Source organism: Fukomys damarensis, unplaced genomic scaffold, assembly GCF_012274545.1.
Source record: "Fukomys damarensis isolate Sample0158 unplaced genomic scaffold, DMR_v1.0_HiC HiC_scaffold_1, whole genome shotgun sequence".
NCBI lineage: Eukaryota > Metazoa > Chordata > Mammalia > Rodentia > Bathyergidae > Fukomys > Fukomys damarensis.
In genome coordinates this window covers 31,921,661-31,945,473 of record NW_022900913.1, presented here as the reverse complement: position 1 = coordinate 31,945,473, position 23,813 = coordinate 31,921,661, and the positions used below count along the sequence as shown (strand labels likewise).

Genomic DNA, 23,813 nt, shown 5'->3' with positions numbered 1-23,813 from the left:
TAAATGAGTTTTTTTTTTTTTTTTTTTTACTGGAGCAGTACATAGTGGCACATGCCTGTAATCCCAGCACTCTGATAGGCCAAGGAACAAGGATCGCAAGTTTGCGTCTGGCCTGGATAATTTAGTGACAGTGAGACACCATCTCAAAGTAAAAAAAACGAAGTTGGGGATGTAGCTCAGTGCACAGGCCCTGGGCTTAATCCCCTCTATTGAAAAATAATTACTGGGGCAGAGCCATGGCTATTTGCTTATGTGTTGTCTATGTCTGATTTTGTGGGATAGTGGTAGAACTAGGTAGTTATGACAGAAACTGTGTGGCCCACAGAGCCTAAAATATTTATTCTATGGGACCTTTACTATGTCAGCCCTTGTTCTGGAGCCCAAAGGCTTCCAGCTTCTCCCACAAAAGCCACAAGACACTTGAAACCTCAAATACACAAGATTTTAAGGTTATTTGGCTATTCCTGGAATTCTCAGTGTTTTGTTCTTTCTGCCTGTATTCACATTTCCATAGTCTTGGAATTTCTCGTAATTTTCTATTCCTGAATGATGAGATGGAATAAAGTAAGAATAAGGTGTTTGCTACTTTTTTAAAAATAGAATTTGTTTTTACATCAGTGTTTTTTTTTTTTCCTAGTGTGTTACTGCCGTGCTGCTTTCTGTCTATTCTTTTCATGTTTTCCATGCTTCTTTCTGATGCTTTCTAGGACTTCTCATGGAGAAGGCAGAACAAATGAGATTGAACATGTGATATTAGCCCCTTCTATATGCCCAGAAATGTTCTGTGGGGAATACAAATAAATGTAGCCTTTTATCCTTGAACTCGTTAATATAGAGAATACAAAAACACTTGGAGAAATTAGAGAAAAATTAAATGAGGTAGTTGGAGAATATATTGGTCTTATGAGAGCTAGCTTCATGCCCTAGCATTTGCAGGATTAACACTGTGAGCTGTTGGACTAGTCTGCACCTGCCTTAACCTTCATTTTATCATAATAAAATGAGAATAAGTAATACCAGTCATATAGGGACTTGAGTATTAAATGGATGAACTTTCAGTGAAAATAATTATATGTTAAACAGTTGTGTTGGAAGTGCTTTGCAACACATACAGTACTTTAGAAACATTAAGTGTTACTCTGTGATCAGACAAGTGGTCCTCTTGGTTGGTTAGTAGAATCACTGGGGAGGTTTTGAGGTTGTGAGGAAGAACTGAGCATTTTTACTTGATCTTAAAGAGGAGAAAAATCTTTGAACAGGTAAAGAGAAGAAGAAAACTGTTCTTGGCAGTACAGCATGTGTGTCTGCACTGGAGGATCCACTCGAACAAAGGCATGATATGTGTGTGGGGACAGGGTAAAAAGCCAGCAGAATAGAACACAGGTGTGATAGAGAATGGTGGACAAAAAGCATTGACCGGATAGTGCTGGAGGAAAAACACGTGCTAATATCAAGCCTTACAGAATTTATTGCTGCTATATTTGCTAGAAAATTGTGAGTGGAAGGATTATTTTAAGGAGTAAGTTAATTTTCCAAAGAAGGTAGACCAGAATGTTGGAAATTCCCAGAATTTTTTGTATTTGTCCATAATAACATTTAGAAATACCATATTGTTTACAGAAGCTTGAAATCACTCACAATTTGCCTAAAAAGCCACTTTCTTTTGAATCTTATAGTTACTACTTTTACAGATAATGCCACTAAAAGTTAATAGATATTAGCACCAAAAGATTAAATTTTTTGATGTGTAAACTTTTTCTTAAGAACAGTATAAATAATAGTTATAAATAATCAGAAATAGGTGTTAAATTGTAGTACATATTGTTGATTGGCATGTACTTTCCTCTCTCTTATCTCTTACTTGTGATCTCATTTCTAAAGTTTTCCTGAGGTACACCCTACATCATCATATGGATTGGTACCATAAGTTTCTTGGCTTCATTAACTAACATTTGATTAAATATTTTCATGCTTGTATGATGGACTTAAAAAGTTTAGTGACAACTAAGATTGGTTTTCTTTTATGACAAAAATGTGTTTTATTTTTATTGCTAAATTTTCCAAATATGCTAAAATATCTTAGGACTTTTAAGATTATATTTCTAATTGTTGAACTTAAAACTTTGAATTAGGTAGTGACAGCTATTTCCTGGTTAGGTCCTATTCTATATTGTCCCAAACCCTTACAGAAAGATTTTGTACTACTTAAGTCTACCTTATTGCTTGAGAAATAATATCAATTAGTTGCTTAGCTGCGTATTTACACTTAAGTAAGCAAAATACCCATCCCACTGTATACATAGGCCATTTCAATTTTAAAAGACACAAATAAATACAGAGTTTCAGATTATTCTATAAAGAAAAATAATAGGTGCTACAAGCCAATATTCACCAGCATAATTTCAGTAAGGAGCCTCTCTGTGGAAACAGGTGGCTGGGTTTATCCTAATGAGAAGAAGGAGTCCTTTTGTCTTTTATGTAATTTGTGATATTATCAAGCAAAGGGAGATAGGCAACTTGCTCATAATCATGCTCTTTATCTTTTGGCGTATTTGGGGGTCAGAATTATTCTATAAATTCTAGTGAATTATATTTTCTGACATGTATGTGCATGTTTAGTGAATAATATAGAGGATATAACATTTTTAAATTATCCCTGTATCTGAAGTCAAACTTGGGAGAATAAAGTTGTGACTTTTTACCTGTTTCAGAAAATTTGTTGTCCATTAGGTATACAAGGAATAAAACTAAATAATTATTGTCAATAAAATAAGATCTAAGAAACATACTAGTGGCATTGTTATTTTAATTTGATTTGGAAAGTCACCTTTATGCAGTATGTGTATACTTTCATGCAATGTCAGAAATCTTTTGTACTGTTTTCAGAGAGAATCTTCCATAAATGGTTGGGTCATATATATAATAAATTAGAAATGTTTAAAAACATATTTATTCTTTGTGTAAGTAAACAGTTTAATTATTGGACGTGGACTATATGATTTAGCCTAATCCTATGTGCATATGATTTCAGTAAGTGATACTTAAAAATCTTAGCAGTTGAGGGTTTTAATTAGAACCTATTAATTTTAGAAAATAAATGTGATATTTTCCCACATGCATGTATGTATTTTGATCATATCCATACCCCCATTATCCTCATTTATAGCCCTTCCTACCTACCTATACACCTTTGCTCTGGTCTAATAAGAGTCTCAATTTAGGGTTTATTACAAGGTATATTTATATATTTTTCTTCTTTAGGATTTTGTCAGTGATGTGATGGTGCTATTCTCTATGCCAGAGATACAGGGCAAAGTAAATCTGGAGTAGGGGATGATGATAAGCTCAGTTTGAACATGTATTTGATAACTGTCAACTCTCTCTTGATAGTATATTCCTGTTTAGTTTTCTTCTCATTTCTTTCTATTTATGGAAACACTTCCCAAATTAATTGTCAACATTCACCTCTACTCTTCACTTTTAGTTCTTTTTAATATGGCTTCTGTCACCACCATTCCACCCATGTTACTAGATCTCTCTAAGGAATTCAGTTCAATTCATCACTCTTTCCATAACAGACTTTTCCTTTCATTTCTTTTTCTTTTCTGTTTTGTTTTTTTTGGGGGGTACTGGGGATTGAACTTGGGACCTTGTACTTTTGAGGCAGATGGCAGAATCCCCATCCCTTCCTTTGATTTTGATGAAATCCTGTGCACTCCTGAGTTCCCTTTTTCATTCTGTCTCTAACTCTCAGTAGTCTTTGTTGATCCTTTCTTCTCAGTTTGACATTTGAATTTGGAAAACTTGTACACTAGTGTCTTTCCTTGTTCTCATCTTCTCTTTCCACTCTGTGTTCCTACTCAGTTCCATGGCTTAATTTATTATTAAACTTTTCAATGAAAAGAAATAAGCAGGAATATGGGCTCATGATTTAAAATTTTTTTTTTCTTTTTATTGAGTTTATTGGTACAATCTAGGTATGCAGTAAAGTTACATTCATTATTGGGATCCTGTACTTTCACATGACAGGTCTTGGTTCTCATTTTTTCCCCTTGTCCCTGCCCTCCCTTCACCCCCCTCCTCCCCGCCCCATTTACAAACACTTTATTTCCATTTTTTCATTTTCTCCTATTTTTTTCTTTTCCCTTATTACCTTTCCCCTACCCTTCCCACTTTCCCTACACCTTTAGCCCTTTTCTTCCTATTTCACACTAATTATCCCCTTAGGATCTTGTGTGCTATTATAGTTTTTCACACCAGAGAAACTATTCAGTATTTAGACATGTGTGACTTATTTATTTCACTTAACAGTATATCCTCAATATGTATCCATTTTCCTATGAGTGACTCTAATTTCTCATTCTTTATGGCTGAGTAGTATTCCATTTTATAGAAAAACCACATCTTCTTTATGTGCTCATGATTTTAAAAAGCAAATATAATAATGCTAAAGAATATGCACTAAGAAACAAGTCTTGGCCCCACCCTTGTCCCTTGTCTTAGCTTACTTTCCCACAGGCAACCACAGTTACCAGTTTCCAAAGATAATCTTTAGATTTATAAATATGCAGGTCTGTATACCTCTTAAAACTTCATAAATGGTAGCATTCTAGCTATGTACGTCATTCTCTCTTTTGCCTGTTTAACTTAACATATCTAGAGATCATTTTGTGTTACTACTTATAGAACTGCTTCTTAAATTTTTAAGAGTTTTACAGTCTGAAGTTAGTAACTAGAAAGTATTTATATTTCATTGTACAATAATTATAGTGTATTTAACTGTCCCTCTTTGAAGAAGGGTGTTTTCATCTTTATTTATTTTTTTCTTTTTTTGTACCAGGGATTGAACTCTGGTCCGTGTGCTTGCGAGGCAGGCGGTGGAACCCCTGAGCTAAATCCCCGGCCCACATTTTTAATTTTTAAGATGGTGTCTTTGGTACTTTTCTCAGTGAGACAAAATATCTGACACCTAAATTTAAAGGAAGAATGGTTTATTTGGCTCACAGTTTAGAAGTCTCTGTACATAGTTGGCTGGTTCAAAGTCAGAGTAGCATGGCAGAGGGCATCACAGAAGAGAAACAGTTCATGGCAGGCAGAAGGCAAGCAGCACACAAATGACCCTCAGCAACCTTCTTTCTGTCCCTTGTATCCTATCTGGGCTAACCACTGACATCCAGGGTGGGGCAGTCTTAATACTAGCATTGTATCATGAATCAGTCCCAGCATCACCTTGTTGATCCCAGCATCATACACTGTAGATCTAGCCACTTCCAAAAATCCCCACCTATGTCTGCACGAGGCTTTGGGGAGACATCTAGATACAAGACATAACAAATGGTACATTGAATATTTTCTCAGAGATACGTGTGTGAGACCTACCTGTTACAGGTCAGTATTTATAGAAATGGAATTTCTGGGTTAAACTGCATTTAGAAACAGTTTTTTAATTTTTATTTATTGATTGATTGTTTTTTGAGACAGGGCTCACTATGTAGTTGAGACTGACCTGGAACTCATTATGTAGCCCAGACTGGTCTTGAACTCTCAGAGATCCTCCTGCCTCAGCCTCCCAAGTGCTGGGATTACAGGCATGCACCACCATGCCTGGCTGGAAACAGTTTTTTTAAAATCTATTTTCTTTATATTGTTATCAAGTAACAGGTTTAAAAAGGTGTGTGTGTGTGTGTGTGTGTGTGTGTGTATGCAGATGTAAAATACACATATAAAGACAGTGAACATACAACAATGTATTAGGAACAGAGACATCTAGCCCCCAAAGTGTAAAATATGGCTCTTTATAAATAAACTTGGTAGATCCCTGATTAAGAACATTCGAACAATTATCTCACTTTTTAAAACAAGTATCTCACATTTTAAAATTGTTTTATAACTTTCTATTATGAAAATTTTCATACAGAAAAGTTGAATGATTGTTCAATAAACAAACTGTACCTACCACCTAGACATAGTAATTAATATCATGCCCTATTTACTTTCTTTGTGCCAATTGGACAAACCATTTGATAGTAAGTTGCAGACATCATGACTGCTTATTACTGAAACTTCAATATAAATTTTCTATCAGTATTGACATTTTTCTATAAATTCATAATAATAAATGCATAAGATAAATAACAATAATTCCTTAAATATCTTAAAACCTAATCCATATTTGGTTTTCTAGTTGTCTATAAAATGTCTTTTGTAGCTGATATTTTTGAATTAGTATCCATCTAAGGCTCATAGAAATAGCTTTACTGAGATGTTCATGTATAATTTAAAATATTCAATTCAGAAATTTTTAACATTTGCATAGTCATCATTCCTAAAAGAAACCCCATACCCATTAGCAATTACTCTTTATTTCCCCTCAATTCCCATAGCCCTACACAACACTAATCCATTTATAGAATCTCTTTATGATTTACAAATCTTGATAGAGTTGCCTATGTGGTACATTTTCTTTTGGTACCAGGGATCGAACTCGAGTCTTTGTGCTTATGAAGCAGGTGCCGGAACAATTGAGCTAAATAAATCCTAGGCCCTGTGGTACATTTTCTATATATGGAATCACATAAAGGGAATCATATGTAAAAAGTCTTCTTGGCTTCTTTGATTTAGCATAATATTTTCAAGGCCCATCCATGTTTAATATATATTATCATTTTATTCCTATTACCTAATAGGACCCCCTGTAAATATGGGTTTATCATATTTGCTTATCAGTTCATCAATTGATGGACCCAGATTTATGTATTTTAAGCATCATTATCAACTCAAAATTTTTCATATTATTTTCTTCTGTCATCATAGTTTTTTATTTAAACCTTTTAAATTAAAACAAAATTATACATATTTATGGAATACCATGTGGTATTTCAATATATTGTAAGATGTTCAAATTAGTTTAAGCATATGTCTTCTCAAATAACTTTTTATTTATTTATTTATTTTGGTACTGGGGATAGAAATTGGGTCCTTGAGCACTGAGCTAAATCCCTGGTTTAAATAATTTTTTGATGCTCAGATTATCCCATATTAGTTCAGGGAGAATTCCTTCATATTTGCTTCTATGTCTCTTGATATATGCCATATGTTTCTGATAGTTTTCTTGTACAACAAGAAGTTCAGATTCATCTTTTACATTCATCCCAGACTTGTAATCAGCCATTTTTTTCACTTGCTATGGTTCTTTTCTTGGAAAATCATACATAGAAACCATAGTCTGGGAACTAGATGTGCTTGTTGATATGGATTTTCCATCAGGTGTAGATATTTTTTGTGGACTGAACTAAGAAATTAGTTTTTAAAATGAGAAATAATCTTGAATTTATTCTGATATTTTCATTCAAAATGTATTTTTAAACTTAAATATTAAATATTTAATATCTATTTCTTAATATGCTGAAAATATGGATTCTTAATATGCTGAAAATATTTCTTAATATGCTGAAAATATGGATTCTTTTCATTTTATAATATATTTATAATAATTTCAAAGTATCAATACCTGTTTTAATACTGGCAATAAGAGAAGTGTAAATGCTACTTTAAATTCCAGGACTCTACCTAATTAATCTTCCTGCCTATTTCTTTCATTTAATTTTACTCTACTGTTGCTCATTGTACTTCAGCCAGGATGAGCTTCATTTTTTCCTTTGAACTTTCTAAAATTATTTATGATTACTTATCTTTACACTTGCATTCTCTGCCTAGAATGTTCTTTCCCCAAATCTTTATTTGGCGAGGTTATTTTTATACTTTGGAGCTCACCTAAATAAGACCTTTCTAGACAGGCTTCTCTAAGTACAAGGTATATTGTGGATGAATTTCCTCAGTCATTTTCTATCTTGATCATTCTTTTATTTTTTAATAGGTGTCATGCTTTTTGATTGCTTATTTGATGCTTCTGGGGGTGTGAGCTGAGTGCTTACCTAGCATCTGTGAGGCCCTGGGTTTGATCCCCAGCAACACACAAAATGTAGTTGCATATAATTACTTGTTTGGTATCTGTTGTTTACACTAAAATGTGAGTTCTGTGGAATTAGAAACTTCTTCTTTTTCACTACTGTATGCTCAGTCAGTAGCATATAATAGTGTTGAATACATATTTGGCTGAAAAAGTGAATATGGTAACATCAGTCTTTTCCTTTCTTAATAAAATTTAGCATCCTTTGATGGGAGCAAGAAGTCTGAAAGTTGATATGATCAAAAGATGGGTGGAAAGACAGAGGTGATTGGGATTTGAATGTGCTGCATTTATTTATTTATGTATTTATAGTTTTTCCAGACAAAGACTTGCTATGTAGTTCAGGCTGACCTTGAACTCACTGTGTAGCCCACACTAGTCTTAAACTCAAAGCAGTCCTCCTGCCTCAGCCTCCTAGTCTGGGATTATAAGCATGTGCTACTACGCCCAGTGCTGCTGCATTTCTTATTGAACTGATGCATCATAATGGTATCAAGGCTAGATAGGCAAGGACATGTGGTCATGTACTAGCATCAAAAGAAAGTCTAGGTGAGTATTTAAGAATAGTTGCATTAGGAATGAGGGAATGTGAGGCCTAGAGAATTACACATCTTTCTTTCTTCCCTCATGCTTGCATCTTTTTTTCTAAACAAGACTTATTACAAAGAAGAGAATTTTATGGATGCCTAAAAAAACTATGAATGGTCGCAGGTATATTGTAAGGATGGTCCTAGAAGTAACCTTATTGTAACTAAGTTGGAGCTGCAAACCCTTAGGAATGTCCTGTCTTTCCCAAAAACTGTGGTGTCATTCTGCTTTGTATGCATCTCATTCTTTCTTCACTTGCTCAGTGGTACACCGCTCTAGATGTGGGGAATTATTTTAGCAAACAAATGTAAAAGTTTTTGTCAACCTAATGGGAAAATAGACAATAAACAAGAGAAATAAATATATATTATGTTATTTATTTTTAAAATTTTTATTTATTTATTTTTTGGTGCCAGGGATCGAACTCAGGTCCTTGCTCTTGCAAGGCAGGTGGCAGAACCACTGAGCTAAATCCCTGGCCTGATATATATTATTTTAATGAGAATAAATACTAAGGAAAACATAAAGCAAAAGGGAAAATAGGATGTGTTGAAGAAGAGGTTATTGAAATTTTAGATAAAGCAACTGGGAAAGTCTTCTCTGAGGGTGACATTTGAATCACTTGAAGTTAGGGCACTCATGTGATCATCAGTGGAAAGAATGTTCCAGGTAGAAGGAACCTGAGGAAAAGCAGGGAGGCCACTATGACGGAATGAAAATGCCAAAGGTGAGGTTAAAGTGAGAAAACAAAGCCAGATCTTATAGGTCCTTGTATGTCATGGTAACAAATATGATTTTCTTCTGAGTGAGATTAAGAACCACTGTAAGATTTTGTTGCCCATTGGTTTTCTGTATTCTGCCTTTAGCAAGCCTCTGATACATCACAATCCCCCCTGCTACCTAATTTTCATATCATCTCTATTCAGCTCTCCACAGGTCTTCAGTTTCCTGCTTTGAAATTCCACAGCAAGGAACCTGATTGGTCACTCAGTTGCCTTGAAAATTGTACACGGTCAACTAGATGGTGGATTGGCTAAAATGGTTAGATGCTTGTCTTGTCTTTGGTTCATACAGCTGTGGTCTGGGCAGAGGAATATGTAGTGTACTGGCACTCAGTAGGGAATGTGGTTGGAGTAATCAGTGACAGCCCTGTCACCTATTGTCTCATATATTGTATTTCCAGTCTGCTCTGTGCTACCTGAAAACATGATCATGCTCTTTTCATTCCCATTTTCTGTATCTTCTGTACCTGCTCGCTTACCCCCAACACACAACAAAATTTGTGAAAGAAATGTAGAGTTTTATTTCATATTACTTATCAATGCATTGCATTTCTATTGAGTACTTACTATATGCCAGGCAATATGGGGATAAAGCAGTGAAAGGAGTGAACTGGTTTTGTTGTGAGGGAACTTACATTATCCATATACATTCTGAACGGAGTGATAGGGAGTAAAGAAGTAAATCAACAAGAGTTTTAGATTGTGGTAGAAAGACAGGGCTTTTCTGAGGAGATGGCATTTGAATTGAGGCTTGTTTTGTCTTTCCCATTGCTGGTACAAAATACCTGGCACCCACAATTTAAAGGAGGAAGGGTTTATTTTGTCTTACAATTTCAGATGTTTTAGTCCATTGTTGACTGGCTCAAAAGCAAAAACATAATGACAGAGGGCATGGTGGAGGAAAGCTGCATGGCACATAGGAAGCAGAGAGCAGAGGAAGGGGAAAAGGACCAGATATAGTGCCCAAGATCACACCCCTGTGGCCCACTTAGAACCCAGAAGTTGCTTTCTTATTATCCTAGGCTTCTCTTTAGCCACTTGAGTTGATAATCAAATTTAACCATCACAATTTACTTACTCATTTTATTATCAGTGGTTTTAAATTCTTAAATTTGGGTCATTTTTTTGCAGTATTTTGTAGCATTTTCTAGAAATGTTTACCCATTTGTATAGTCTTTATATTGGAGATTTATTAATTTTATTTCTAAGTTGTTGATGGAAAAAGTTCTATTTTCTGACAGACATTTTGAAAATAATGGTCATGTAGATGTTCTTTTATTGTGTATACAGTTTTATAAGTTAATTTCAATAAAGATATTATGTATGTGTATGTTTTGAAAACTAAATGGAAGATAATGCTTTGTGTTTCACAAAGATTGCACTTCTGTCAGACTAAAAGGAAAATTTTGAAATGGTGATGCTTATTGTTAAACATGTAGGCTAGTTATTAGAGAAGTGACTTGAGTAAGAGTCATATTTTAGATACAGTTTTATGGTTAAAGGATATTAGTGGCATTTGAGTTTTTGATTAGCTTAGAGATTATACATTTTAATAACTGAGCCAACCAGGAACTGTAAATTATATTTCTTGTAAAGCTGACAGGTCATGTCAGTAGAATATCTGAGTAAGAATGGTATAGACTAGTAAATAATAATGGTTTTCTTTTCTTTCTCATTGCAATGTTCTGTTTTTGTTTTTGGTAACCATGATTGAACTAGGGTCCTTGTGCTTGCAAGGCAGGTGGTAGCACTACTGAGCTAAATCCCTGGCCCATCATTGGCTATGTTCTTAATTAAAGAGTATCAGTGAGATTAATTTCTTCAGTTGTATAACCTTCCTTCTGAGGCTATCTCATTCCACTAAGTTTTATATCAAATACAATTTACATAATTGACCCCAACATACTTTTTCTACATCAGTAATTTATTCATGGTCCACTTCCTTCCAAAAGGGAATTATAGTGGCCAAAGTATATTTTTTAATGTCTAACTAGAGGATCTACTTAATAAGTTTTGTTATAATCGTGCATTTGAAAAAAAAAGTATTAAACCTTTGGTGCTAGAGAGAAACATTTAATAATTTGAAGATATGGGGAAATGTTTCATGCATGTGTATATGAGATGTACAATACATTAAAACAAGCTGGAAGAGTATACAATAAAATGTCGACTGTGTTAACTATATTAACTATGGTTATCATCTTTGAGTGGTGAATTCATGTATATCGTCTGTGTGCCTACTTGTACATTCGCACTTCTTGTATTTTCTGCTTCTTCTCAATTTGATACCCAGAACAATTTTGTTTTTATTAAAACAACTATCATTTACTCAAATAAGGACGAGCTGACTTAAAGACATTTTGTGTTTTAAAGAAAAGTTCTGGATTGAATATAGGCTAACAATGTGTTCTAGTTAACTAAATGTAAGATACATTTATAATCTTAGGCTGCCTTAATAAGATAAAAATGTATAGATCACAGAAGAAAATACATCTATGGAATCTGCAGCCCTTCCACCACCCCTTAATTGCAAGCTGTGGTTTTTGTCTCTCTAAGAATTCATCAGTAGAGGTCAGACTTTCTCATACCTATTCTATAGGTTCCTTTTCTTCTTTGCTCACTTGAATACTAAGTGAGGACCTTGTATCTTTTTCTTTCTATGATCTTCCTCCCCTTCCCTTCTTTTCCCTCTCCTCTTCCTCAGGCTCCTGCTTAAAGAGAGCTATATTATCTGAAGGGACTGGGAAAGGAAAAAAAAATGTAAGAATGGGACTCTAGAATCCAAGCTGTATGATCTGATAGGTGGTGAAACAGCTAGTCGGTGCATTGTTTATTTTATGGCATTTTAATAGAATAATTAGGGATCACAAATAATTTGTGGTACCTGAAATTTAATGGTAACTGACCAGAAATCTTAAATGGCAACCTTCAAATACTTTGAAATATATTATCAGGTTCTAATCTAATAATAACATGTGAATTATCTAAGGAGCCTAAGGTTCCTCCTCAGGGTAACCAGGAGCTAAGAGTTGAACACAGTGATTTAGCCAACTCCTCAGCACAGAGGTCTTGTGTAGAATTGGGTGCCATTCACTGAGACCTGTGCAGACTACCCTAATGGACATAGCCTGATATTTTACAAAAGTGCTGAAGTACGTGGAAAGCAGAGCAATACAAGTGCATGTCAAAGGAATCTCTGATTCAGATGGAAGTACTGAAAGATAACCAGTCAGACTGCCTGTCTTCTGTTACTTCTCACTTGGAGACACTGGTTCTAGGCAGATATTTGTTTTGGCAGAATCCTTCATAGAGAAATACTTTTCAGTTAGGAAAAAAAGCTCTTAGAGATTTGATTCGTGACTTATAAGAATAATGCCGATGAAGGCAGAGCCAGGGAAAAATACACAACATTGTGGTAGTACATCATAAAAGTGAAGTGAATAATGTTATTGTATGAGTTATGACGAGTGAAATAGTCACACTGTATTCAAGTCATTGGGAGGTAATGTTGGAGTGGATGGCTCTTCAGCAGGGGCCTCTGTTAGGAAAAAGTTATTAATAGTGGTGCAGACAGCAGCCATTTCTGCATATTCAAGTTATGATTTGTATGCAAAGGTTATTAGCCTTTGTGAGATAAATGTTCAGTTTAATAGTTATGAGTAGCCTGCTTCTGCAAAAGAACCATGTTCATTGCTACAACCTATAATGACCACAAAGGCATACTCCCATTGTGTACTCCTGGTGCTTTGTCAAGATAGTATCAGACCTTGGAAATGGCATTGCTCTTTTGTATGACTTATTAGTAAATGAACTTAATGACAAGGTGAAAACAGAAGACTGTACTTTAACTTTGTGTTTTCTCTCAAATTCTGCCTTTGTCTTTACTTCCCTTTTCCCTGCTTAAATAAAGACCTCTGCAGATTAGACCACATTTTGGTTGTATTTGATTTAGATCTTCACATACATTCATCACCTAGCATAGTGGACATGTGTCATTAGGCAGTTTCATTGTATCAGCATCAAAAGTCTACTTATACAAAGCTCAAAGGCTTAAGTCATTCACTCGATGTGGCCTCTTGAAAGACTCAGTAAGATTGTGCTACATGGTTATTGCTGGTGCATGCAACACATTGTATTACGCTGAACTTCTACAAGTACAAAGAGTACACTCTAAAAACAAAAAGTATAATAAATACATAAACCAGAGGCATAGTTGCTTATTATTATGGAATATTAGGTACTGTTCATAATTTTATGTGCTATACTTTCATATGGCTGGCAGTGGATTAGGTTGGCTTACACAGGCGTCAGTGCAGTCATGTGAATAATCAGGTATGCTTTGTCGTTAGGACTGTGATGACGGCACTAGGTGGTAAGCAGTTTTAGTTCCATTATCTTATGAGACCATTGTTATATATATGGTCTGTTGTTGACTCTATTAAGTAGGAAATTATGCACAAGAACATATACAGAAGAAATGAAGGGTCTTGATGACGAATAACAAGAAGTGATTCAAGAGACGATATAATAGGATTGATGAACATAGGTATGATATACTATGTAGATGTTATCAGTGGTTCACAATTTTGACACTTTGCAGAAGTGCGCAAATAAGTTGAAATAGGAACAGTGTTCACCAGCATTACTTGAGATTTTATTTTATTTTTTAAAAAGAGAAGGTACTGCTGTACTTGTGCAGATTTGGCATGGAATCTGCTATGGTCAATTAAGTGCAAAAGAGACCTGATTAGGAAAGCTTCAATGTAAAGATGGTAGTGGAAATCATCTCCATATCTGGGTTTTTTTGTTCATTTCACTAATTTCTTATAATTTGAGCAGGTATTATTAGTGATAAGCAAAACATATATAGTCCATTCCCTCTTAGGCAAAGAAACCTAAATGTGAAGAGTCTTCTACAAAATTTCCTGGAAAAAAAAAAACCATGTCATCTCTGTCAGCTAGATTGCTGTGGCAGGACCCAGCGCTGCAACTGGATTGTTAATTTTGTGCTCACTTCGGCAGCACATATACTAAACTTTGGTTGTACATTTATCACAAAGTCTTTTATAATATATCTAAAATAAATGAAAATATATTCTGACATTGAAATTAGTGGGAGACAAAGAGAGAGGAAGAGAGAGGAAAAGAGAAATTGAAATTCTGGTGATGATTTCCCTATCCAACAAGTAAAACAAAATCTTAGAGAAACATTTCAGAGATCTCTTTTATTTATATGTTATCTTTTTCTCTTGCTAACATTCCTTTCATCTCTTTTTCTAGCTTTTGTAACATTATCTTTATGTTCTTGAGTAGTTCCTTTTGACGAATGGGTAGTCCTTAGTACATGACTTTTAAACTTGATCGTGTACTTTCAAAGATGTCCTGAAAATATATTAATAAAGTTTTAACAACCATAGATATCAGGAGGCAATTCAGAAGTGGGATGAAGCACTACAGTTAACGCCGAATGACGCTACCCTCTATGAGATGAAGTCACAGGTAATAATTGTGAAGAATATAATTTTATCATGAAATTATGCTTTGTTTAGTAATAGTGAACCAAAATAGTGTTTTCTTCTATTTTATTTTTCAAGTACAATTTATTTTTAAAAATTGCCATATTATTTATACTTCTGCCTCATGCCCAGAATTAGAAACTCATTTGCCTTCATGATGGACTTACTTTGTATTTCAACCTGTGATAAGAGCAGATAGAATATTTTAAAAAGCTACTGTTGTGCTTATAAATAAATGAAAAGCATCTACTTGTCTTCTAAGTTAATTGTAACAAACTTATCAGTAGCTCACTTTTCTTCAAAATGAGAGTGGCTTGGGTTCTGGATAAAATTTCTCCAAAACTAGCCTAGACTGTAGAAGTTTAGAATAAATGCAGTTTTAAAAATAACATTTATATTTAATAATGCATTTTGTGGGAAAGTGCATAAAGAAAACCTGTAAGCACCTTAAGTTGTAGATTATCCAAGAAACTAAAAGTCTCAAACAAAGCATTAAATGTATATTTGGCTGGTAATGGTTGTAATTTTGATTTTATCTGTACATCTACCAAATATATATATATTTTAGATGATGGTCTCTAACATGAGAAACATGCTTTATTAGCTTTGATTTTTACTTTTATCCTTTATCCAAGAAAAGCTAAATAAATTATATCCACTGAAGCAAGTGCTTTGAGGGCCTTCATTTGAATGCCTTTAAATTTAAATTTTAAAATATGTATGTACTAAGGCAGGATTTATGGTAAACCATATTAAGGGTTTAATTTGGAACCTGATGGTGAAGTTTCTGTTAAAAACGTTCTAAAATGTTAATGGTCTCAATGATTACAGGTAAAATCTAACCCTTTCCCACGAACTGGAGAGTTCTCCAACTTTCCAATTTTTCTGGTTTGTATGATTTGAAAAGCCCAGTTGGGTCTATAAAATGTTTAAATAATTTCTGTATAAGCTAGTTGTTCAGTAGGGACAGGAAGACTTGTTAAAGAGTTAGTTTAGCTAGTTTAACAGCAAGACATAAGAGTTTACTAAAAACTACACTGTAGGTAAAACAAATAAAAATGGAGATCAAATAACCCCGAGCTACCATGGTGGGAATAGGACAACTTGATTTTGACCAGATGGACAAAGTTCAATAACTGGAAAGGGAATAGTTTATATTTTTCTGGTTATTTTAGGATTGAAAAGAGGACTAAAATTCCTGACCCTGAATGGCAAAGGAGGGGGTAAAAACCACTATATTTGCCAGACTAAGATATATTTTGAAAATGGAAAAAATCTTTTTTTTCTCATTGAGTTTGTTGGTACATTTTAGGTATACAGTACAGTTGCATTCATTTTTGGGTTCTTGTACCTTTACATGACAGGTCTTGGTTCTAATTTTTTTCCCATACCCCTGCCCTCCCTTCACCCACTCCACCCTTCCCTATTTACAAATATTTTGTTTCCATTTTTCCTTTTTCTCATATGGAAAAATCTTTTTTTATATATGGTTTTTTTATATAGTTTTCAGTTTATATATGTATTACCAACTGTTTTCTTTCTTCTTCATTTTGGTTTATAGGTCCTAATGTCTCTTCATGAAATGTTCCCAGCAGTACATGCAGCGGAAATGGCTGTCCAGCGAAATCCACATTCATGGGAGTCTTGGCAAACTTTGGGACGTGCTCAGCTTGGATTAGGAGAGATAGTCCTGGTAAGGAGAGTGGACTATTGCAGTGCTGAAGTTTTAAGTTGATTCTGTCCTATTTTTGATCAATAAAGCCAAAGGTGAATGCAATTTAATCACATCTGTACAAAAAATAAATAGAAAATTATTCTTAATACATAAATACAGCTGCAAGCTGTTACTGAACATCTTTTTATGACTGTAAACACCAATTATATCAGGGTAAGAGTATTTTTTGTTTGATATTATGAAAGCTAAAAAAATAGAAGTTTAATATAAAGTATTGGCATTTAGTAAAGTGTATTTAGACAATAAGCAACTTTTGTTCTTAGGATCATTAAGTTTACCACACTGGGAAGAGTGCCTGTGTGTGGTGTGGGAGGGGCAACAGGTGTGTCCCCGGCACACCTGTGTCTCCAGCACCATCTTCCTGCTGTGGCCAGTCACTCACCTCACCTTTGATGTGGGTACCCTGCTTAGGGATTCCAAACAACTGTATTTAGTGGTGTTTCAAAAAATATTCGCCATGCACTAAATTAAAATCCAAATGGATTAAAGATCTAAATATTAAAACAGAAACATTAAACTTGCTGGAAGGTAAGTTAGGCAGAACTCTGGAAGACAATGGTATAGGAAAAGACTTTATGAACAAATCCTCAGTAGCACGGGAACTAGCAGATAGAATCAACAACTGGGATCTCATCTTACTAAAAAGCTTCTGTACTTCAAAAGAAACCATCAGCAGAACTAAGAGACAATCTACAATGTGGGAAAAAATTTTTACCAGCTGTACCTCAGACAAAGGACTATTATCAAGGATATATAAAGAACTCAAAACAGTTAGTCCCCCCAAATATAAAGACCCGATTCAAAAATGGGCATCCGAAATGAACAGACATTTCTCAGACAAAGAAGTAAAAGCAGCAAGAAAATATATGAAAAAATGTTCCACATCACTGGTCATTCGAGAGATGCAGATGAAAACACTGAGATTCCACCTCACCCCACAAAGAATGGCTGCTATCAAGAAATCACACAATAACAAATGTTGGCGGGGTTTTGGGGAGAAAGGAACCCTCCTCCATTGTTGGTGGGAGTGCAGACTAGTGCAACCACTATGGAAATCAATATGGAGATACCTCAAAGAGCTTGGACTGGAGGTTCCATTTGACCCAGCCACCCCTCTGCTGGGTATCTTTCCAAAAGAACTAAAAGAATCATATCACAGAGAAGTATGTGCACCCATGTTTATAGCGGCAGAGTTTGTAATAGCTGAATCTTGGAAACAGCCTATTTGCCCATCCGTTGGAAACTGGATAAAGAAGTTGTGGTTTTTCTATAAAATGGAATATTACTCAGCCATAAAGAATGAGAAAATAGATTCATTCATAGGAAAATGGATACATATTGAAGATATACTCCTAAGTGAAATAAATAAGTCACACATGTGTAAATACCAAATAGTTTCCCTGGTGCGAATATTCTGCAACAATGCATAAGATTCTAATAAGATTACTGACATTTAGAAATTTGAAGAAAGGAGCTAAAGGTGTAGGGAAGGTGTGATGCGTAGGGGAAGAACAAAAAGGGAAAAGAAAAAAATGTGAGAGAATGAAAAGATGAAAATAAAGTGTTTGTAGATGGGGAGGGGTGGAGGGGGTGAAGGGAGGGCAGAGGTAAGGGGAAAAAATGAGAATCAAGACTTGCCATGTAGAGGTACATGATCCCAACACTGAATGTAACTGTACTGTATCCCTAAAATGTACCAATAAACTCAATAAAATTAAAAAAAAAATATTTGGTCACTATGTAAAGAAATACAGCTGGGATATCAAGCCCCTGGTGAAAGGTAAAAAGGCATTAGAAGTCTTCAGATCATAATAGACATCATGCAGCGTGTCCCAGGGTCCAAGAGTTGCTGGTAGAAGAGAGCCAAAGGAAGTTACAAGAAGTGTTTCCTACTGTGCTTAGTCCAGGTGTTGAAAAACTGGTCCACCACCTGTGGAAGTGAAAGTCTGCTTCACTCTGGCCACCAACTCAGGGAATATGTCCTTTGAAATAAAGATAAGCAGGCACAAGGAGTTCTTCAATTTATTCAGCCACAGCATGTTGGGAGACGATCCAAAGGTGAAGAGTGGAAAACTGCCTAGATGTCTTCCTCGCCTGTTCCAAGCGGTTCTCTCCTCCCTCACCCCTGGCACAGTGCCTTGTCTTTGAAGATGCTTTCAGCTGGGTGGAGGCAGCCCTAGCAGCTGGGATGCAGGTTGTCATGATCTCCTATGAAAACCTCAAGCACGATTTGATACCCAAGGCCACTGTAGTGCTGAGTTCCTATAGAACCTGCAGCCTGAGCTGTTTGGTGTGCCTCCCTACGAGTAAGGGCTAGGCTCTCCCATCCTCTGGACTATGTTCATGACCCATATTGCGAGGAATGGGGGAGGTGAGTCCTCACTTGCATGCTGGATCATCATCACTGAAGCCTTTTTTTTTGTACTGGGGATCGAGCTCGGGACCTTGCACTTGCAAAGCAGGTGGTGGAACCACTGAGCTAAATCCCCGGCCCTACTGCAGCCTTTTGAAGCTGGTATTCTGTCCCTTTCTGTATTACCTTGGCCCACTCTCTCATCATCATTGGTGGCCCTTCACTTGGCAATTGAAGAGAGACCAGTGAAATCAGACCAGAGACAGAATCTGATTTGCCCTGTGAATCTCTGAATGAAGAAGCTTTTGCAGTACACAGACAGGAATGTACAAACACATGTATATACCACCATGTGAATATGCATGTGTGCCATATGTATATGTGTCAATGTAAACTTATATTTGCAAAGAATATACTTCTTTAAGAAAATATGAAATTGTATTTTTGCACATTTCTTCTTTATTTTAGTTTTTCTGAATGTTTATACCTGAGAATGTAAACATTATGTACATATATGTATATGCTTTTATGTGTGTACATAATTTATATAATACATTGTTTTGCTGTTTTCGGTGTTGATGGTAGCATACAATTGCAGCTAGTATATGAGATGAAAATTCTTTTGACTTTGAAACCTGAGTAAGGAAAACCTTGGTATTGATGAAACTTAATAAATAATTCTCCAAAGTAGCTATCATTAGAATAATTTTTGTGTCCTCATTGGAACTTTAGTGTTTAAACACCCTGAGCTGTGTGTATGGTCAGTAGTTTAACTCTGTATGTGTAGCATGTCTGGTATCTATGTCCTTATCCATGTTGAAGAATATTTTCTGTCTCAGAAAAAATATTTTTCTCCTTTAAGAATGGTGACTTTCTACCTTTTTACTGAAAAAAAAACCCAGATATTGATTTTTTTTTTCAAATTGTTACTTCAACAGACACAGAGCCACAGAGTACTTTTGGTGTAATCTGCTATCACACTTCTGTGATCAGCTCCTTTTATAGATTTACTCTGGCCTTGAGAATTTGGCTATAATTTGTCAAATTATGGAAAGCTTTAAAATGGTGAAAAAGGAGCCCTTCTCAATTCTGCCTCAACTCACCCTTCCAGGTGCTTCTGTCCTTCCAGATGCCTTCAGCTCTTTAAGTTGTAGATAAAAACATAACAGTACATGAGGTTTTCTGGTGGAATGACTGTGGGTTTACCCAGCTATCAAGTTGTGCCTCAAGTTGGGGAATTCACTTCACTATTCCTGAGTACCTGTGTTCTTACTGTCTTTTGAACAAACCAACTGTATCATCTTACTGGTTTCCTCACAAGTTAATTTAGTTGAATAAAATTTTTTGTACACATTCATGTAAAACAAAGTTTACCACATTAAATGGTGGGAATATATGATAGCGATAAGCTCACTAGCAGATACTGTAGGGGAAGGAAGAAAGTAGAAAATGAGGAGTAATGATGATATTTGGACTGAGTTGCTGGGCTTGGTGAGGGGAGTGTGAGAAAGGGTAGAAGCTTGGGAGAATGAAGTATTTGTTGTGTAAAGTTTATTATGAATGGTACTAAGGAAATCTCTCAACATATCTGGACTGTACCTTGTAGCAAAGGCTAAATAAGTGAGAATTGTCCTGTTTTTGTTTGGGGATGACTATTCATATCTGACAGTTAATAAAACAACTTCATAAGCAAATTTAATATAGTAGTGCCAATTTACTTCTTTGTCATGGAGTAAATTATTTATGACTTGCTAAATTACTTCTTTGTTGTTGAATAAATTATTATGGCTTTATAATTTTATTGGCCTTTTACACTTAAAAATAAAACACTTCTTTTTATCTTTTTGGTACCAGGGATCAAACTTGAGTCCTTGCACTTGCAAGGCAGGCAGCGGAACCACTGAGCTAAACCCCTGGCCCAATAAAACGTCTTATAATTATTTTTATTTCCAAAAGAAAGTATGTGACAAGTTTTTACAAATAATACACAAAGAGTTTTCATGGGAAAACAGCTGTTTGGACTAAAGCAACTTGAAAATGATAATCTGAAATGATATTCATAGTGATAGAAATTAGTTTAACCAAGAGCCATTTTCTTTTCCACCCATTTAGCGTTGTCCTTTTTTCTATTTTTACCTAAAGACTTAAGTCATACCAGAGTTGGGAAAAAAAACTAAAGTGAAAGGAAAGGAAAAAGGAGTTTAATTTTTTAACAGACTAATGAGAGGTGGTGGATATATAAAATTAATTTTTATATCTTTTATTAATTTTATGAATCATTATCTCACTTGTCTGCTAATGGGAATTCTCTAGGCCATGTTTAGCAATACTTCTTATCCTTTATAGAAAAAGTATATTACAGGTGAGACGACAGAGTTAATTTGAACCATCTAATAAAAATAAAGTTATTTAGCCAGGGATTTGGCTCAGTGGTTCCATTGCCTGCCTTGTAAAGCACAAGGACCCAAGTTCGATCCCTGGTACAAAAATAAATAAATAAAGTTATTTAACATTTAAAGTTTTTGAATTAACCATTTTTTGTGATTCTATTAATCTTGTGCAGTTTTAGAGAAATTGAAAGTTTTTTTTCCCCATTTATAATTTTTAGGGATCTCCTTGTAAAAGTCTAAATTTGTGATTTTTGTATAGTTTCAGGCTATTCTCTTGAAAGACAAGAATGGTAAAAATCAAAACAAAAATCCCCAAAACACACTATACTCAGCCCAGTGAAGTAGTGCATCTCTGTAATCTGAGCATTCTGGGAGGCTGAGGCAATTGGATTGGAAGTTCAAGTCCTGTCTGGGCAGTTCAGTAACTTAGGACACCCTGTCTCAAAAAGAAATAGTGATGTAACTCTAATATGAAGCTCTGAGTTCAATTCCCAGTACCACAAAAACAAACAAACAGCAGCAACTACAAAAAACTTTAAAATGAAGGAACATTATGAAAAATATATGTAACTCAGGCTAAAATTTATTTTCTTTTTCTTTTTTTTTCTTTTTATTTATTTATTTTTTTTTTGTGGTACTGGGGAATGAACTTGTGACCTTGCACTTGCAAGGCAGGTGGTAGCAACACTGAGCTAAATCCCCGGCCCTCAGGCTAAAATTTCTAACATGTAATAATTCTTACTATATAGTACATGTATAGACAAAATCATAAGATGCATAAATAGAAATGAAAAATAAATTAAAATCAAATGTCAAGAGTTGGTTATATCCCCATGAATACTTAGATTTTTTTTTTTGGTACCGGGGATCAAACTTGGGCCCTTGTGCTTGCAAGGTAGGCAGCGAAATCACTGAGCTAACTCCCCAGCAAAACTTTTAATTCGATTTTGAAACAGCTTATGGGAAATAACTGAGTGAGTGGGAAAGCAAGGAGCGGTGAGTGTTTTGGGAGAGGAAAAGAGAGCCTGGACTTCATAAGAAGACTAGGAAGAAGGATGAAAGAGTAAGAAAGACGTTGAGAATTGTTTTGGAAGTTAAAAAATTGATTTGAAGGAATGGGATTGCTGAGAAAGAATTTATAAGGAGACTGATTCTAGAAAAGTTACAAAAGAAAGGAAATAGGAAAAACAAGGGATAGCAGGAGGTAATAGTTTTAAGGATGATTCAGTTAGCTCCTCAGAGTCTTTATTCTCCAGTGCTGGAACTAGCTTCTAGACCTCCCTGTTCAGTTTCTGCATAATTCACTGTCAACTTTTGTTTTTTTGTGCCAATATATGATATGCATTTATTTTATATGCATTCATTTTATTTGCTAATGTTTTCTCTGTTTTCCAGATCTCATTATAGGAATTTAAATATTTTGCATGAACAAATCTTTTACTAGAAATTTCATTGGGGTATTTTGGTTCTTTTTCTAGTTTCCTGCTTATAAAATAATAATTTTAGTTTTTTGTTTTTTCGAGACTTTGTAGCTCAGGCTTGCCTCAAACTTGTAGAGATTCTCCTGTGTCAGCCTTCTGAGTGCTGGGATTACAAGTTTGCACCAATGTGTCTCTCTTGATAATTATTTTTGTAGTAATAAGATTGATATGATAGTTTTCAGACAAAAGGAAGATGGCTCACAAGTGAAATTTTTTTCCCCACTATAATCATTGAGTGGTCAAGGCAAAGTTCTAACTTCATATGTGTATGGGTGGATGTACATACACACACACACACACACACACACACACACTGTAATAAACATACTGAATTTTAGAAACAAAACAAATGAAAATGTGTGACCTGTTTTTTTTTCCAGGCAATCCGAAGTTTCCAAGTTGCCCTTCACATCTATCCAATGAATCCTGAAATATGGAAAGAAGACCTTTCTTGGGCAAGAACGCTGCAGGAGCAGCAGAAGGTGGCACAGAAGATTAAAAAAAGTGAAACACCTTCTGAGGAAACACATTTTTCGCCGAAGTCAATTCCTGACTATGACTTTGAAAGTGATGAGATTGTTGCTGTTTGTGCAGCTATTGCCGAGAAACAGAAGACAGTTTCAGCTAATAAAACAATGGTTATTGTGTCAGCTTCTGGGACTGTAGAGACTGTAACTGAGGAGGAAGAGGGTGCCACCCCTCCAGATGGCTCTGTGTTTATCAAAGCCCGATGAAGCAGCGTGCACGGTGGAGTTCTGTCTGTCTTTTTGGTTGGTACTTCTAGTGCAGCATAGATGCATTTACCTTTGAGAAAGGGGGCGAAACTCTTCCGTATAAAATACGGTTTTCTGCTGACGCATATAAAACTAAACAGTACTTAAGATTAGAATTCTTAGTAAAATGTTTTGATTGATGAACAGTTTAATTTGGATATATGAATGAATACATTTTAAAGATACACCTTGAAAAATGTATTCTTAAATAGTGAATACCTTGATG

The 23,813-nt window shown here is 35.1% G+C and overlaps 1 protein-coding gene and 1 pseudogene across 1 annotated transcript in view; both read left to right on the top strand.

The window, feature by feature from the left end:
* Positions 1-23,560, top strand: part of Ttc33 (tetratricopeptide repeat domain 33) — a 45,330-nt gene extending 21,770 nt beyond the window's left edge. Inside the window, exons 3-5 of the mRNA XM_010633869.3 lie at positions 14,757-14,838; positions 16,417-16,548; positions 23,195-23,560. Of these exons, the coding sequence (XP_010632171.1) occupies positions 14,757-14,838; positions 16,417-16,548; positions 23,195-23,548 (568 nt within the window). The 3' untranslated portion in view covers positions 23,549-23,560. The remainder of the gene's footprint in view (positions 1-14,756; positions 14,839-16,416; positions 16,549-23,194) is intronic.
* LOC104868906 lies at positions 18,307-19,043 on the top strand (annotated as a pseudogene).
* Positions 23,561-23,813: the final 253 nt, after the last annotated feature.